Consider the following 15,421-nt stretch of genomic DNA (forward strand, 5'->3'; position numbering starts at 1 on the left):
TTACAGCTCTCACGCTGCAACTTCTTAGATCACGCAGGAACTCATGCATATAAAAACCTTATTCCTGGCGGTGCTACTGTAGATATAATTAAGGGCATTGATTATTGTTAGCATATTCTTATGTTTATAATTATTTTTCAGAGTAAAATGCTCGTTTTATGATGATATAAAGTTAAAGAGACATTGGACAGACATGTTGATCACATGTGAAGGCCTTTTATTACTAAAGGTGAGACGATTTGTCACTTTTTGCAGTTTAAATAGTAAGGGTGTAAGAAAAAAATAGATTTGGCGAGATTGATATTGTGTTGTATATTGTATTGTTTAGTATCAGGATATATGATATCATGACATGCAAATCGTGAACCGTATCCTCAGCTTCATGGCAATGTACAACCCTAATACTCACATAGATGCTGGGCGTGGGGGGGTTGAGCTTATCTTTGGGAAGAACTGGCGAGGGCGGAGGCGGCAGGCGTGGCGGTGGGCACTTATCCAGGAGGATGCTGCTGTTGGAGAGGCCGTTCTTCCCCAGATTCCTGCAGAAACGGGATTCGTTTTTATTGAAGAAGGAACTGAATTGAATTGAATTGAAGAAGTCATTCATGTGAATGAGTTCTGCCTGGCAACAAGCCTGTCCACTGAGCTCTGCTGTTGTTGGCTGTTACATAACAGCCTGTGCCTGCTTTTGTAGTTAGACTGTGTGTCCACTGGGGGGAGACGGGAGACGTGCTCACAACAAAAGGCACAGGTTATCCTCACAGGAGTCTGGACACAACTACACAAGAAGCCACGTTGCATTCCAAGCATTTTTTCACATCTTACACCAGAGCAGCAGCTTTTTTTTGCTTAGAATTCAGCATCTCGTGCACATCCACTTCTTTCCCCCCTCACCAACATGACCTCAGTTGACCTTTTAAATCCTGCCTGACGCACGCTGTACAGTGCACGTTAGGACATCCACAGGTCTCAGAGGTTTTCCTGATACCTCACTGTCATTTGTCAGGCCAAACGGACTCACGAGTCAGCAAAACCCCTGTCAGATGAAAGGGCCTTGCTTCCAAATAAAAGTCAACACACTAAACAATAAAACCCGCCTCAGGCCGTAAAACACGACATGAAGTTGTATAGGAAATACACGACGTCATCAATATGTGCTGCTTCAGATACGAGAGTAAGTTGAAAGCTGTTTTATTCTATTTATTTTTAAAGCATTTATTTAACTATGTATTTATTCTGAACTTTTAAAAAAATAAATAAAAGTACAACTTTTCAACTGACTTCATCAAGTGTACTATGTCCCAGGCCGCTGAATCTATGACTTTTATTTTGAAGCCTAGTGCTGTTTCATTTGACGGAGATTTTGCCGAGTCATGAGTCTGTTTGGGCTGACAAATGACAGAGGTTTTCCTGATACCTTACTGTGAAATCTGAAGATGTCGTAAAATGCACACCAACGCTGGCTCTTTACCACATGCTCCAAATCTGCACCGTGGACCAGACCACGTTGAGGATAATACAGGGGTGGAGACGAGTGAGTGGAGGCAGACATGATAACAGGTGGTGAAAAATGGTCCAAAAGCGGCAAAAACATGGCATGAAAAGAGTGAGAAGTGACTAAAATGAGCCAAAAGCAGTCGAGTGGCCAAAAAAAAATAGGCAAATAGAGGAACCAGGTGGTATGTATGGGCAAACAGTAGCTAAAATGGGCAAAATTTGGCAAATTGTTTTGGCAAACAATTTGTGGAACAAAAAGAGGCAAAATGTAAGAAAAAAAGGAAACAAGTGGTATTTATTGGGCAAAATGTATCTTGTTTGGATAAAAAGTGGCCAAAAAAAGTCAAGAAAGGACAGAAGTGTCAAAAAAAACTTGCAAAAATTGACAAAAAATAGGAAAAAGGGTTTTTTGCCAAAAATTAGCTAAAGTCTGAAAAAAGTGCCAAAACATTTTGATAAAGGCAAAAAATTGACAAAGAAAGTAGGTAAAAAAAGGAGTTAAAAACTTTTCCTCTTAATGTTTTCTGGGGAAATAATAAATAAAATTGAAACAAAAAGCCACATGTTGAGAATCAATGACTTAATAAAAACTTAATTGTTCCTGATAATGCAGTGGGCTGGTCTGGACTGGGTTCACATGTCAAAAGCAGCTGAAAACACGGCTCATTCTCTCACCTGCAGGCCTTCAACACATCGGTGGAGCTCGGGTAGATGGAGATGGAAGACGACGATGACGAAGGGGAGGAGCTGTGTCCGTGCGGAGGCGTGGCCTTCAGGGAGCTGACGGCGGGCGGCTCTGCCTTCTGGGGCTCTGGGAGTCCTCGGACATGCCTCCCTTCCCGTTGACGCTGACGGCGGTTGCGGCTGACGTAGTGGCGGTGGTGGTGGTGGTGGTGGAGGCGGTGGTGGTGGTGGCGGGGCTTTGGACCCCTGTCTGGGTGTGCTCTGAGGATTTTGGTGAGGGCGTGGCTGTGGACATGGCGGAGATGGGCGAGGAGGCGGCTGAGCTGCCCTGTGCGTGGGGGGTGGAGGGCAGCACAGCCGGGTGGATGTTGTTGACTTTCTTGTGGGGATCCGGCGCCGTGGAGGACGTGGGTCCGGTGGCTTCCGACGGTGTGTGGGCCCCCTCAGGACCCTTCCCCCCTGCCAGCAGGGCAGATAACCTGGGATTGTCTACGCTAAGGCTGGGCTTCTCCTCGCCCTCGGCCCCCTTGCTGCCGTTCCCCGAGTCGTGATTGACAAGACTGTCTGCGGGCGGCACTTTGCCGTCTGCGTGCGGCGTCGGTGGCGTCTTCCCCTCGGCGCCGCCGTTGCCGAGGGACGCAGCCACGGCGCTGCCATCTTTGGTAGAGGACGTGCTTGGTCCTGCTCCACCTGAGGTAGAGGAGTGGCCGAGGGACGGGGGGGAAGGGAGGTGGTTGTGAGGCCGTGGCGACGGGGCATTCGTGGAATGTCCAACCTGATTGTTGGGGTGCACTGGGGGCGTGGCGTGGGAGGGGATCCCCTCGGCGCTGGAGCCTGTCGACCCCTTCTGAAGCCCCTGGGGGAGAAAAGATGAGCAGAGTTGAAGGAAAGCTGCAGAAACACCAACAGGCCACACTACCAAATTCACCCAGGGTTCCCACCAGGGCTAGGATCAATTATAATTGTAATCGTGTAATTAATAATCAATTACAATTATGACATAATAAAAAATAATAAAAAATGTTGCTGTCTTAATCGTAATTAAATTGTAATTGAGTTTATATAATTGACTGTAATTGTAATTGCCATGAAAATGTGATAATTGTCACACAAAAAAACGCAAAACAGAGGAACCATGTTAAAGTTCAACACGTTTCATATCAAACTTTCCCACATTTTACCATTTAAAAAAATTAGAAATCGAAAAAAGGCTTAAACGCCCACACCTAAAATATTAATACAAATATTTTCATTGATTAGGATGCCTAACAACGTCACCAAGTTATATGAAAGAAATTAGAGGATAAATGTTTTTTTTTTAGTTGATTTTACAGCTGATTTAGGAAAAGTTATCATAAGAGATGCTAACAGAAAGCTAACACAAGAGGAATTTTATCTTTTATTAGGTTATTTATTTCAGGATCAGGAATTGAAATTAATTGTAATCAAATTTTAGTAACTGAGAAAGTAATTGTAATTGTCTTTGAATATATATATATTTTTTAAATTAATAGTAATTGAAAAAAATGCTGATCACTGTAATTGTAATTGAACATGGGTAATAGAAAAATGTTATTGATACACTCGTACACCTTTCCAGTGTACGAGTGTAACACAGTGTGTGCCACGGTTAGCAGCAAAAATGTAGCACGGGGAATGAAAGTTGCGTCCATCTCTTATCATACTATGTACAATCTTCAACCATTGTTGGTATTTCACATTTGCCAGCCACATTGCATTGAATGCACATTTTCCAAGCATTTCTAAAAAAGTTAAACACTTTAACATTATTGGGGTTTAATAAATTTTAACCATTCAAAAAAAAAAAGGGTAGGCTATATTTCCAAAACAGTTAAATTATTCCATGACTTGGTCAGTACCTGAGAGGAGTTTAGGTGCGCCGTGGCGTCCTGGGTTAGCGTGCTTGTGCAGGTGTGAGGTAGCAGTGCTGCGTCGCTGCTGCCGGCAGGTTGCAGGTAAGGCACGTCTCCGTTGGGTCCTGGCTGATTATTATTATTACTGTTACTACTACTACTGTCGCCCGCCAGCGTGGCCGGCTGGGCGTGTGCGGCGGCGCCGCCCAGCGGCCCGTTGACCACCGGCTGAGGTGGGCACGGCGGCCGGTGGGGTCCGAGGAGGGGCCGCGCTGTGGCGTGGAGGCTGAGGTTGGGCGAGGGGAGGGAGTTGGCGGCGGGGCCGTTGGGGAGCGAGGGACGCACCTGTCCTCCTGAGGCCGTCTGTCTCGTCTGGGACACAAACACACAAAAAAACATTTAACTACCAACAAACCGGGAACATTCACACCTACACTGGAAAGAGTGGAAATGTAACGGAACTATATCAAACACTTACACGTAATTTTTTACCAGAAAACGGCTGATTAAAGGTCTATATTTGTGGTTCTAAACCTTTTTTGGATCGTGACCCCATTTTAAATCAAGAATTTCTGGCGACCCCTAAATAGTTTTTGATCATGTTTGTAATACTGTATTACAATATACAGACCTACATGGCTACTTTTTGTTCAGATTGAAGTAGGAACCATAGAGGTTACTTTTGATGAGAAAATTTGGAAATATATGATAATGAGTGACAATAATCATGTTTTTAAATACAGAAATCTGTAATCTGCCCAAAAAAAAAAAAAAAACAACCTAGAGATTTACTTTAAATATGAAGCCAATTCTCATTAGGGAAGGCTAAAAAACTGAAATAAATTAACTAATGTATAGACATCAACTGCAGAAGTTTGGTGATAATAAACATTAGGCCAAAGATAAACTTTGTGTACAAAAAAGTTTCAGGTTGATATCAAAAAAAAGTTGGAAACCGCTGGAGAAATCCCTGAAACAGAATTTGGGAAATGTTCACACACTACGTGCCTGTACCTGGTGCTGCTGCATGAGCGCGAGCTGAGCCTCCAGCTGCTCCAACATCTGTAACTGAGGGGGCTTTAAGTTGGCCCGGTTACTCCGCAACTGCTCCAGCATCTGAAAGAGAAACAAACCTGATGTGACCTCTGTGGGAGTCTTAAAGTAATCCATGGAGTGTTTGTTTTTTGGTTTTAAAATCAAATAATTTTGCTATTTTGTTTTACGGACTTAAAACCAAAACAGAAATACAGAAACAACAAAAACCAGATAAACAACATTTTTCTGGTTTTAAAATTGAAATAATGACAAAATCTTGTTCCGTTGTGTGATATTTGGATATTTACATGGAAATTACAGCAAGAACAGAGGTCCGCTGCACCTGGTTTCTCTCCACAGGTCCTGGACCAGGTCTCCTCACACAATAGGACTGTTTAGGATTTATTTCAGCAGTTTTCTGCTCCTGCTCCTGTTTTCATGCAGTCTGTGGATGTTTTAGCTCATAAAAAGCTGCTCACGTTTTCTTTTGTGGTTTTAAAATAGTCAAAATAGTATCCAAATAAACTGCTGTCAAATAATTACACAGCTATTTGAGGGCAGTAAATCTTTTTTTTTTGTTGCATGTTTTAACATTGTGAGCCAATAATGGCAGTTGACCACAAGACACGAGGAGCACCAGTAGATTCATTACACCACCTCTGGTTTCTTTAATCACCTATGTGCATGCTTTTTGTAACATCTTTTTTTTATTTATTTTTTTTAACATATCTATGCATTAGTAACGTTTCAATTCACCAGTTCATCAGTTATGTGACTAACACTATTTGTTATTTTGACTTAGTTTTAAAACTGAGTAACCAAAAAATGAACAGTACACGGATTTAAATTAAATGTTTCTTTCTTTTCTATGTGTTGCACACCTGCAGCTTCTGTGGGGAGAGGTACCAGTTGGGAACTGACTGCTGTGGTGTTGTACTGGCCCATGAATCCCCCTTTAAACAAATAAAGACATGGAGGGTGAAAAGCTGCAACTTCTTTGAAGAAGAACATCACTCGTGTGTTTACCTTGGCAGGACTGGAGGCTCTTCGCCTCTTGGCCGGGCACGACTGGTCCTCCGCTTGCCCCAGAGAGCCCACGTGAGGGGGCAGAGACTGAGCCGAGGCCCCGCCCTCTGCACTGTGATTGGGCTTGCAAGCCTGGTAGGAGGAGGAGGGGGTGTGGGGGATGGAGGGGGAGGGACGTGGCGCAGGCGAAAAGAGGAAGCGACACAAACGTGAAGAGAGGAAAAGCACAGAGAGGTGAACGATTGTAAAACACACATTTAAAAAAAAAAAAAAAACAGTCACAAAATGAGAAGGAAACATATTTCCCATAAGTAGGCATCACATCAGTGAATCAAAAATAAAGGTCAAAGAAGCGTGAGAATGCAAATTAAGCGTTGTTATTAGAAAGCGAGGCGGCATGTGGGAGTATGGCGAGAGGGCGGAGATGCGGTGATGGGATGGGGAAATATAGAAAAAGAGAACACAGCAAGAAGAAGAGTGTGCTGAAACTGAGAGAAATAAAAAACACACAAGTGTGACGCAACACTAAACTGAACTTCTCACTGTGATGACGGATTAAAAAAAAAAATAATTAAACCACATTGGTTGCATTAGTGCAGGACCAAAAATCTATACCACGGTAATTTTCAGTTTCACACTACAACTATTTTTTATTTTTCATGCATGACTGGGTTTTAACAGCATTTTTAAATGATTTCAAGATTAAAAACTGCAGTAATTTGGCTGAGAATGACCCGTTTTACTGTCATTAGGAGTGAATATAAACAAACATCAATATCAACACCAAAGTCCATTAAAAAAAAAGTGAGGACTGAGCTGCCTGTGAATGCTCATTGAAAGGAGAAATCATCCATGTTTTCATTAACAAAAGCACTAGTGTCAAACTCATGGCCCGGGGGCCAAATCCGGCCCTTTAAATCATCCGATTCGGCCGGCAGCAGAAAGCAAACAAGTAAGAGAAACCATCACGTGATAATACACAAATTCAATAAAACTCCACAATATTAGCAGGGCTCAGGTTTTTCCTTATGCATATATCACATGATGGCAGTCATTTTTTACCTCAAATTGTTAAAAGAACTCTCAAATCTACCAATTTTCTTCAAATTACTCAAGAAAATGTCCCCAAATTCAACTAAAATGGATCACAAAAATGAAATAAACCGTAAGTGAACATCCGGACTGGTATCTGGTCACTTATACAGTACAAACGAGAGCACAATAATGATTAAATTACTAATTTCCCAGTATTTTGCTTTATAAAAGCGTCGCTGACGAGCCTGAAAGTATTGCAACTAAAAAGCAGTCCCCGCTTGAAAAATATCCTGAGACAAGACGTAAAAAAGAGGACGCGTCCAGGTAAATCCCAACATACGGTCACCCTACTTTAACCCAGCGGCACCAAAACTACTGATCGTATAGTTTAATGGAAAAAGGCACACAGTTCCCGCCATTTAAAACATACTTAGCAGTTAAAACAACGTCGCGATGAACGAAAGTATCAACTAGTATGAATTGTTGGCGTAGGACACCCCAGGTGGACACTTTTGTGATAAAAATATACATTAAAACACATCATAAAGCTATTCAACCTTTCGTGCACACAACAAAAGAAACACAAAACTATGGGTTTCCCTATGTCGTTATAGAGTCACATGACTATCTCTGCATCCCCTCAGCAAATCGTTCCAATGATGTAATCCAATGCAAACGACAACAACAACACAAACATGAACACAGGCATTTACTGTCAGATGATTCATAGTTGAATGAATTGGGGGGGTGTGGGGGGGTGGGGGGGTTGGGAGCATCTACAGGATCTCTCGGTCAACTACTGTGGGGGGAAGGCAGGGGGGAAGAAGGAAGGGCCCGCTGTAGCATAACCTCACCGATCACACTGGCTGCTAATGAAGCCAATAACAGAGTGTAAGAAACACACCTGACTTTGATTAAAAGGCAACAGGAAGTTAAGTTTTCTTCTGTTTAGATGGTGATTTGATCCATGAGGAGTGGGTGGTTGGTTAATTTTTCAGCATTAATTGAGCTGAGCGTGATGGTGAAGCCGAGCCACTGCTGAGCAGAGAGAGAGAGAGAAAAAGAGAGAAGGGGGGGGGGGGGGGGGGGGGGGGGGGGGGGGAGGAGTAACACTTGGCAGGTCCTCCAGCCAGGGCTAAGGTCAATTATAATTGCATAATTGGTAATTAATTACAATTATTACGTAATTACAATTTAAAAAAAATCTTTCTGTTTTAAATTGGGTTCAGATAATGGATTTGTAATTGTAAGAGGCATGGAAATTCAGAACTTCATTGTAATTCAATTAAACGAATAACTGGGGAATCATGTTACAGTTCTGTGGTTTACATATATACGTGATTCATAATTCTAAAATTATGTTTCCTATCAAGTTTACCCACAACTCTTTTTGAAAACATTCAAATCTAGGGCTATACTCACACAAAAGAGGCTCAGACACACACATCAAACATAATAATACCAATATGTTGGTATTGATTAGGAAGCCTAACAAAGTAACCAAAAGATGAAAAACTAATTAGATGATAGATCACATTTTTAGTGTATTTTACAGCTGATTTAAGGCACAAAGAATTGAAATTTATTAAATGAGAATGTAATTGTAATTGACTTTAAGATGGAAATGATAACTGTAATTTTAATGTAAATGGAAAAAATGCCAGTCACCATAATTGTAATTGAGTTGTAATTAAACAAGGATAATTAAATAATACATTTTAATTGACCCCAACCCTGCCTCCAGCTGCCATGGCGACAGGCGGAGACATCCACAGACGGCGTGAGAGGATATACTCAAGCGTTACCCGTCCGTAAAGGTGCATGCGCGTGTGTCGACTATTCCTCTGTCAAAAGGTGAGGAAGGAAGGAAGGAAGGAAGGTAAAGAAGGAAGTAGGGGGGGGGGGGTTCTATCTGGTCTCTCACCTGCTGTGGTGCACTGCTCAGGCCTCCCTGCCTGGAGGTGAGCTCAGCTGGGATTGGCAGACTCCATGCCTCCTCAATAAGAGGGAGCATTTTACTTTTACCCTGAAGGCTACTGAGCTGGGGGTTACTCAACTGAGCCTAGGGGAATGGAAAACGACGTGACAAAACAAAAAAATAAAAAAAAAAAAGAAAAGAAAGAAAAAAAGGTTGACCTCAAAACAAGGAAAATGACCAGCAATGGTAATAATAGGTAGAGGTAATCACAGAGGTGAGACTAAAGCTGGTGATATACTGAAGTACTCCGGCTGCGTGGTGCGACTTACGACCAACGCGCGCGAGGACGTACTTGAATGACACTGAGCAACAGTCATCGCAAAAAAAAACAAAACACAAGTCACAGTTCCATTAAAACAAGTCTGCTGCGCTTGTCTTAATGCCATGAGATTATGCTAACATAACCGGTGGAAATGTGACATTCCTTCATGCATATGTAGAGGAGAAATGACGCAGCAGGGACAAAAATATGGAATACCATCACGCATGAAATATGGGGGGTTTTGTAGAGCCCTGGGACGCTGAACTAATACTGAACTAAACCCAATCTGAATGAAAACAGATTCTCCCAGACGATGATTCTTTAGCTTTAAAGCTGCTACCTCCGACATATATTTATTAGATAAAAATCATAGTTTATGCTTCAATAAATCCAACAGTTTACTTCAAAAAGAAAGGAAAAGGGGTAGAAATTGCAACTGGAAAGTTTCTATTGATCTCCACCTTAAACGCTCCGTTTGTTGACATTTTCACACATTGCATTGTGGGATGTGGAGTTGTGGAAAAAGGTGCATAGAAGGATTTTTTACTTTATTCTGATATCACGGGTATGGAAGCGGATTAGGGACAATTTCTAAAGGATACAATTATTTTGAGCAAATTAAGATGAAAGTTGAAATGTCGGAAATAAAGTCGAAATGTTGGGATTATATCTGAAATGTCGGGAATATAGTCTAAATGTCGGGAATATAGTCGAAATGTCGAGATTATAGTCGAAATGGCGATATAATAGTCGAAATGGCGATATAATAGTCGAAATGGCGATATAATAGTCGAAATGGCGGGATTAAAGTCAAAATGTCGGGATTAAAGTCGAAATGTCGATATAATAGTCGAAATGTCGATATAATAGTCGAAATGGCGATATAATAGTCGAAATGTCGGGATTAAAGTCGAAATGTCGCCAAAAATTTGAGAATAAAGTTGAAATATAATGTCGAGATTGAAGTCGAAATTTCGAAAATGAACTAAAAATACAATGCTGAAGGTTTGCTAAAAAAGTCAAATCTATGTAACTGACAAAGGCAAATTTCAATTGTAATCTCCACATTTCGACTTTATTCTTGATTTACCCAAAACTAATTTCTCTGTCAAAATTAGCTCTAAACCGCTTCCGTACACGGGAAATAGTGGGAACAATTTAAAACATAAATGGTAACAAGTGAAGCACTTGCCTCTAAACAAAAACAAACATCTGTTTAAGGGACTACACATCCCACAATGCAATCTGCGGAAATGTCAACAAACGGAGCGTTTAAGGCGAAGACAAAAACTTTTTCCTTTCTCTTTGGAGTAAATATTTTCTTGATTTATCGATGAGGCCTACACTATGATTTTAACTAATAAAAGAATTATCGGGGTAGCAGCTTTAAATTAAGGGGGTCAAAAAATTTACATTTTTATTTGCTGGGGTAAAAAAAAAAAAAAGAAAATCCGAACGCATTAAAAATAAATAAGTCGGATTTAAAGGCAATTATCTATTGGTTTTTCTTGGTCTGGTTCCCACAACAGATTGATGAGGTTATTAATAGAAGAACCATCAGAAAAAAAGGCCCAGTACAGAAGAAGCCCCATGCTGTCCTCCATCTGTATGTAGAAGTTAAGTTCAAAGTGGAGGAAGGTGCAGGAAAAAAAAGGGGAAGCAGCAGCTAAACGTCACACTGCACCAACGGTGACATCCCTACACCAGGCGCGCTCAGTAACTGCTCGGCTGGTTGCTATGACAACATAATGTTTGATCTGCTTGAATCAGGGAAGTCCTTTCCCGTGGGTTTGTAATTGGATCTGTGTCTGTCAGTAATAATCACCCACTTCAAAACAACAACAAGAGCTGCAGTAAATGTAGATTTACATCCTTCACACTGATGCCATCTGGTAACCATGACTACACCCACCTGCAGGCATTTGATTCGGTGCGACAGCGTGGTGAAGTTGGTGCAGCCCTTGCTGCGTGTGGCGTTGATGTAGCACTTGATGGCGTCGTGTGGCTGGTTGCACGACTCGTAGAGTGTGCCCAGGTCCATCCAGGCGGCCGCATGGCTGTGGTCCAGCTGCACGGCGCAGATGTAGGCCTGCAGGGCGTCCATGGGCTGGTTCTGCTGCTGGTACAAAACCCTGCGTGGGAGAGGAAAACTAATTAGCGAGGACTGTGAGGGGGGGATGACGACGGGATGCAGAAGCGACTGAAATGTTCCGTTACCCTATCGAGCACCAGGTGTCAGCGCTGGCTTCTGATTTATCTATGGACTGCCGATAGGAAATGAAGGCATCCTGGACTTTCCCAATACTTGAGTAGCACCTGCAGGACACAGCATGGTTAAGAAATGTGACAACGTCTAGATTCACCTAAAAAACACAAACAACCAAAAAACAAGCTCGTGTTGGGCCTCCGATTTTCTGTGATCACAGAAAACACGGAAAATCACGTTCTAAAACAGAGAAAGTAATCTTTTTCCTCTCTATTGCCTACCAAGCATGTTTTCGAACAATTTCACACATTTACACGCAATTTTGCGCTGGAAAACGGGCGATTGAAAGTCTCAAAAAAGTGACAAACGCACAAATATGTCCAAGTTAAAATCCCTCCCTTCGTCTAACGGATCGAGTAGCGATCATGTTATCCTGGGACTGAAAATGAATTCAGAGCGTTTCAGTGTTTCAGTGTGTTTTTAATGTGTTGTGATACAAAGACAGATTTAGCTGATGGTGTACTAATTTAACTTGTGACCAGTTTACCTCGTGACATGTCGAGGCTCACACGGCTGCGCGATGTTTCGTGCAAAACGTGAAGGTGATTCACCGGTTGGGGGATAATTTAAGGTTTCACAAATAACGTTTTGGATCATATCACACACGTCCATGGCATTTTTCCCACTTAATGGGAGGCTGAGGGTCAGCACTGTGACTAACGACACAGTAGCAATGTAATATTGCGTGATTTCAGCGTAACCATCCCATTTTTATAAATCATCTGAAGCATAAAAAATGTAAAATTTAAGGGAAGATATCTCGAACAGAGTATTTGTGCACTTTTCTTTTTCGAACTCCATCAAGGTATTGATACCCTGAAGCAACACACCGAATTTGGTTATCTTATCTTAAAGGATTTCTAAGAAAAGCTGCCCCCTTTAAAGATACCTTGAACAGAATAAAGAAAAACGGAACAAGGGCTATAACTCTGGAAATAATAATTGCGCACTTCTTATTTTCGAACTCCATCAAGATATTGATACCCTGAAACCACACACCAAATTTGGTAATCCTATCTTAAATGATTTCGAAGAAAAGCTGTCCCCTTTGAAGATACCTCAAATCGAGTAAAGAGAAACGGAACAAGGGCTATAACTCTGGAAAAAATAATTGCGTGCTTCTCATATTCGAACTCCAAGGTATTGATACCTTAAAGCCACACACCGAATGTGGTTATCCTATCTTAAACAATTTCTGGGAAAATTTGTCCCCTTTGAAGATACCGCGAACGGAGTTAAGAGAAAAGGAACAAGAGCAACAACTTCGGAAAAAATAATTGCTTCTCATTTACAAACTCCATCAAGGTATTGAGACTCTGAAGCCCCACACCGAATTTGGTTGTCCTATCTTAAAGGATTTCTGAGGAAAGCTTTCGCCTTTAACTCGGACGGACAGACGGAGCTCAAAGAAAGATTGAAACATTTAAGATGTATGCTGTCAGTTACAAAAAAAAAAAATCGGTGCACTTATAGTAAAAATAACATTCAGCATTTGTGGTGCGATTCTTTTGAAGTTTATTAGCACTAAAGTCACCTAAACAGGGAAATGAAAAACTGTAACGTGACACACAAATGGGTAAACCCAGAAACTTGAAAAAAGAAAATGGGAGGCCCGGAATGTGAAAAACGGCGTGTTTCGCACCTGCCAAGGAAATACCAGGACTGTCCGGAGTTGGGCTCGGCCTCTAGAGATTTCTGCAGACACTGGATGGCATAGCTGTCCCTGCTGGATCTGTCCCCGAGCTGTTCCACTGTGTGATGCATCCAGCCTGGAAAACACACAAACGACTCACTCACAGAAGAAGACGAAGACGAAGCACAACTTGACGACTTCTTTGCAAAGCCAGGACTCACCAAGCTGCTGCAGGGTGGTGGCTTTCACCTGTGCAGGAAGGTTCTCCGTCTGCAGGAGGCTCTCATAAGCCTCCTTGGAAGCTCGGTATTTCTTCTGCAAAAAAACAAAAACAAAACAAAAACACACACTCAGGTATTGGTTCCTGACTGCCTTTGATCTTGCACACAAACCCCTCCCTCCCCCCGCAGCACTGAGTATTGACACAGCACAAACGCTCCACTCTGCTACTGTACCTCTCCACATTTCAGAGAGACCACCAGCATACAAAAGAGGGGGAGACGGACTTTCTTTCTTGTTTCCGTGGCAACCACGTTGATCGGCTGAGAGTAATCGCCTACACCCCTCCGCCTGCCGGCCCCCCCCTAAAATTGTGCACCACCCACTCTCTCACAGTGCTTTTTTGTATTTTTTCCACCGTTTGTCAGCACCTTGTTTGAAATGCATGAAAAAAACAGGACTACCTCCCCCAAAGCCCCCCCCACACCTTCACTGAGACACCCTGAGCTGAGTGAGTCTAAAACACCGCAACACACACTACACACACACACACACACACACACACACACACAAAAAGAAAACATGCCATAACGAAGTACCAGAGCAACTTACCTGAATCTCATATAAATGAGCAATATGGAACTGAACTGTAAAAGAAGAGAAAAAGAAATGTTAGTGTGACATTCTGAAAAGTCTTCCTTCCATCGACATCATCATCGTCATCATCATCTGAAACTGAAGCGTTCTCATTAAAACGCTATAAATTAACGCAGGTCTAGCGGCCCGGAGCAGGTCGCTGTGCTCCTGGCGGCACCTTCCTTTGTCTGGTGCGCTGCAGTGTCTGATCTAAGCTGCCTGAGTGACTCTCAGCAGATGGAGGGAGAGGGAGGGAGGGATGAAGTGAGAGTGAGAGAGAGGGGGAAGAAAGATGGGGGGCTGCCCTCGCTCCGTATGTGTGTGTGTGTGTCAAAGAGAGAGAGAGAGAGAGAGTGTGATAGAACAGAAGTGAGGGGGACACAATGAGGCAAAGCATCTCTGCAGAACCACAGATATCTCTGTCGCCACGGTAACAGGTACTGGGGCGGGAGGGATGAGATGGTGGCGGCATATCAAATGATGTTGGTGCTTTTTTTTTTGGACTGAGGTAAAGCAGAGGGGCCCATTGTCTATCGCTCCACTCCAGGGTTGGGGTCAATTATTAAATGTTTTCAATTGCGTCTTTAATTATCTATGTTCAATTACAATTATGGTGACAGGCATTCTATCTAATTACAATTAAAATGACAATTATCAGCTCCCCCTGAAAGTCAATAATAACTAGAATATTTGCATTTCCTGAAGAAAATGCAAGTTAGGATGCAGGTGCTGGCCCGCATCAACTGCATTAGCTTAGCATTACCTAGCATTAGCATTAACTACCATTAACTAGCATTAATGTTGGAATTAGCCAACATTAGCATTATCATTAACAAGTATTAACATGAAAAGAAATTAGCATTAACTAGCTTTATCATTAGCTAGCATTAACATATACTGACATTAGCATTAACTAGCATTAGCATTAACTAACATTGACATTAGCCAACTTTAGCACTGACTAGTATTAACGTTAATAGAAAATGGCATTAACATTAATTAAGTAATTGACAGTTTTTTTTAAATAGAATTTCAATTCCAAATTACAATGTCAAATATCTGAACTCAATTACAATTCAATAATGATTACACCAGAAACATATTCTTCCAATTCTGATTACAATTATAATTATGTCATAATTGTAATTGACCCAAACCCTGGTTAATATTTAATGTGGTGAATTTTATTAAGTGCTTTTCATAGACACTCAAAGCTCTTTACATTGATGTGCAATGATTCTTTTACTACACACACAGTGGTAGTAAGCTACTGTTG

The 15,421-nt window shown here is 41.9% G+C and overlaps 1 protein-coding gene across 1 annotated transcript in view; it reads right to left on the reverse strand.

Annotated features, from left to right (window-relative positions):
• LOC114476772 (histone demethylase UTY-like) overlaps nucleotides 1-15,421 on the reverse strand; it is a 41,082-nt gene that overhangs the window by 13,827 nt on the left and 11,834 nt on the right. The window contains 13 exon segments of the mRNA XM_028468671.1: nucleotides 410-539; nucleotides 2,173-2,302; nucleotides 2,305-3,037; nucleotides 4,062-4,427; nucleotides 5,070-5,171; nucleotides 5,972-6,043; nucleotides 6,117-6,248; nucleotides 9,076-9,213; nucleotides 11,304-11,523; nucleotides 11,609-11,707; nucleotides 13,300-13,426; nucleotides 13,512-13,605; nucleotides 14,122-14,156. Coding sequence (XP_028324472.1) covers nucleotides 410-539; nucleotides 2,173-2,302; nucleotides 2,305-3,037; nucleotides 4,062-4,427; nucleotides 5,070-5,171; nucleotides 5,972-6,043; nucleotides 6,117-6,248; nucleotides 9,076-9,213; nucleotides 11,304-11,523; nucleotides 11,609-11,707; nucleotides 13,300-13,426; nucleotides 13,512-13,605; nucleotides 14,122-14,156 — 2,378 coding nt within the window.

Source organism: Gouania willdenowi, chromosome 2 (genome assembly GCF_900634775.1).
Source record: "Gouania willdenowi chromosome 2, fGouWil2.1, whole genome shotgun sequence".
In the NCBI taxonomy this organism is placed as follows: domain Eukaryota; kingdom Metazoa; phylum Chordata; class Actinopteri; order Blenniiformes; family Gobiesocidae; genus Gouania; species Gouania willdenowi.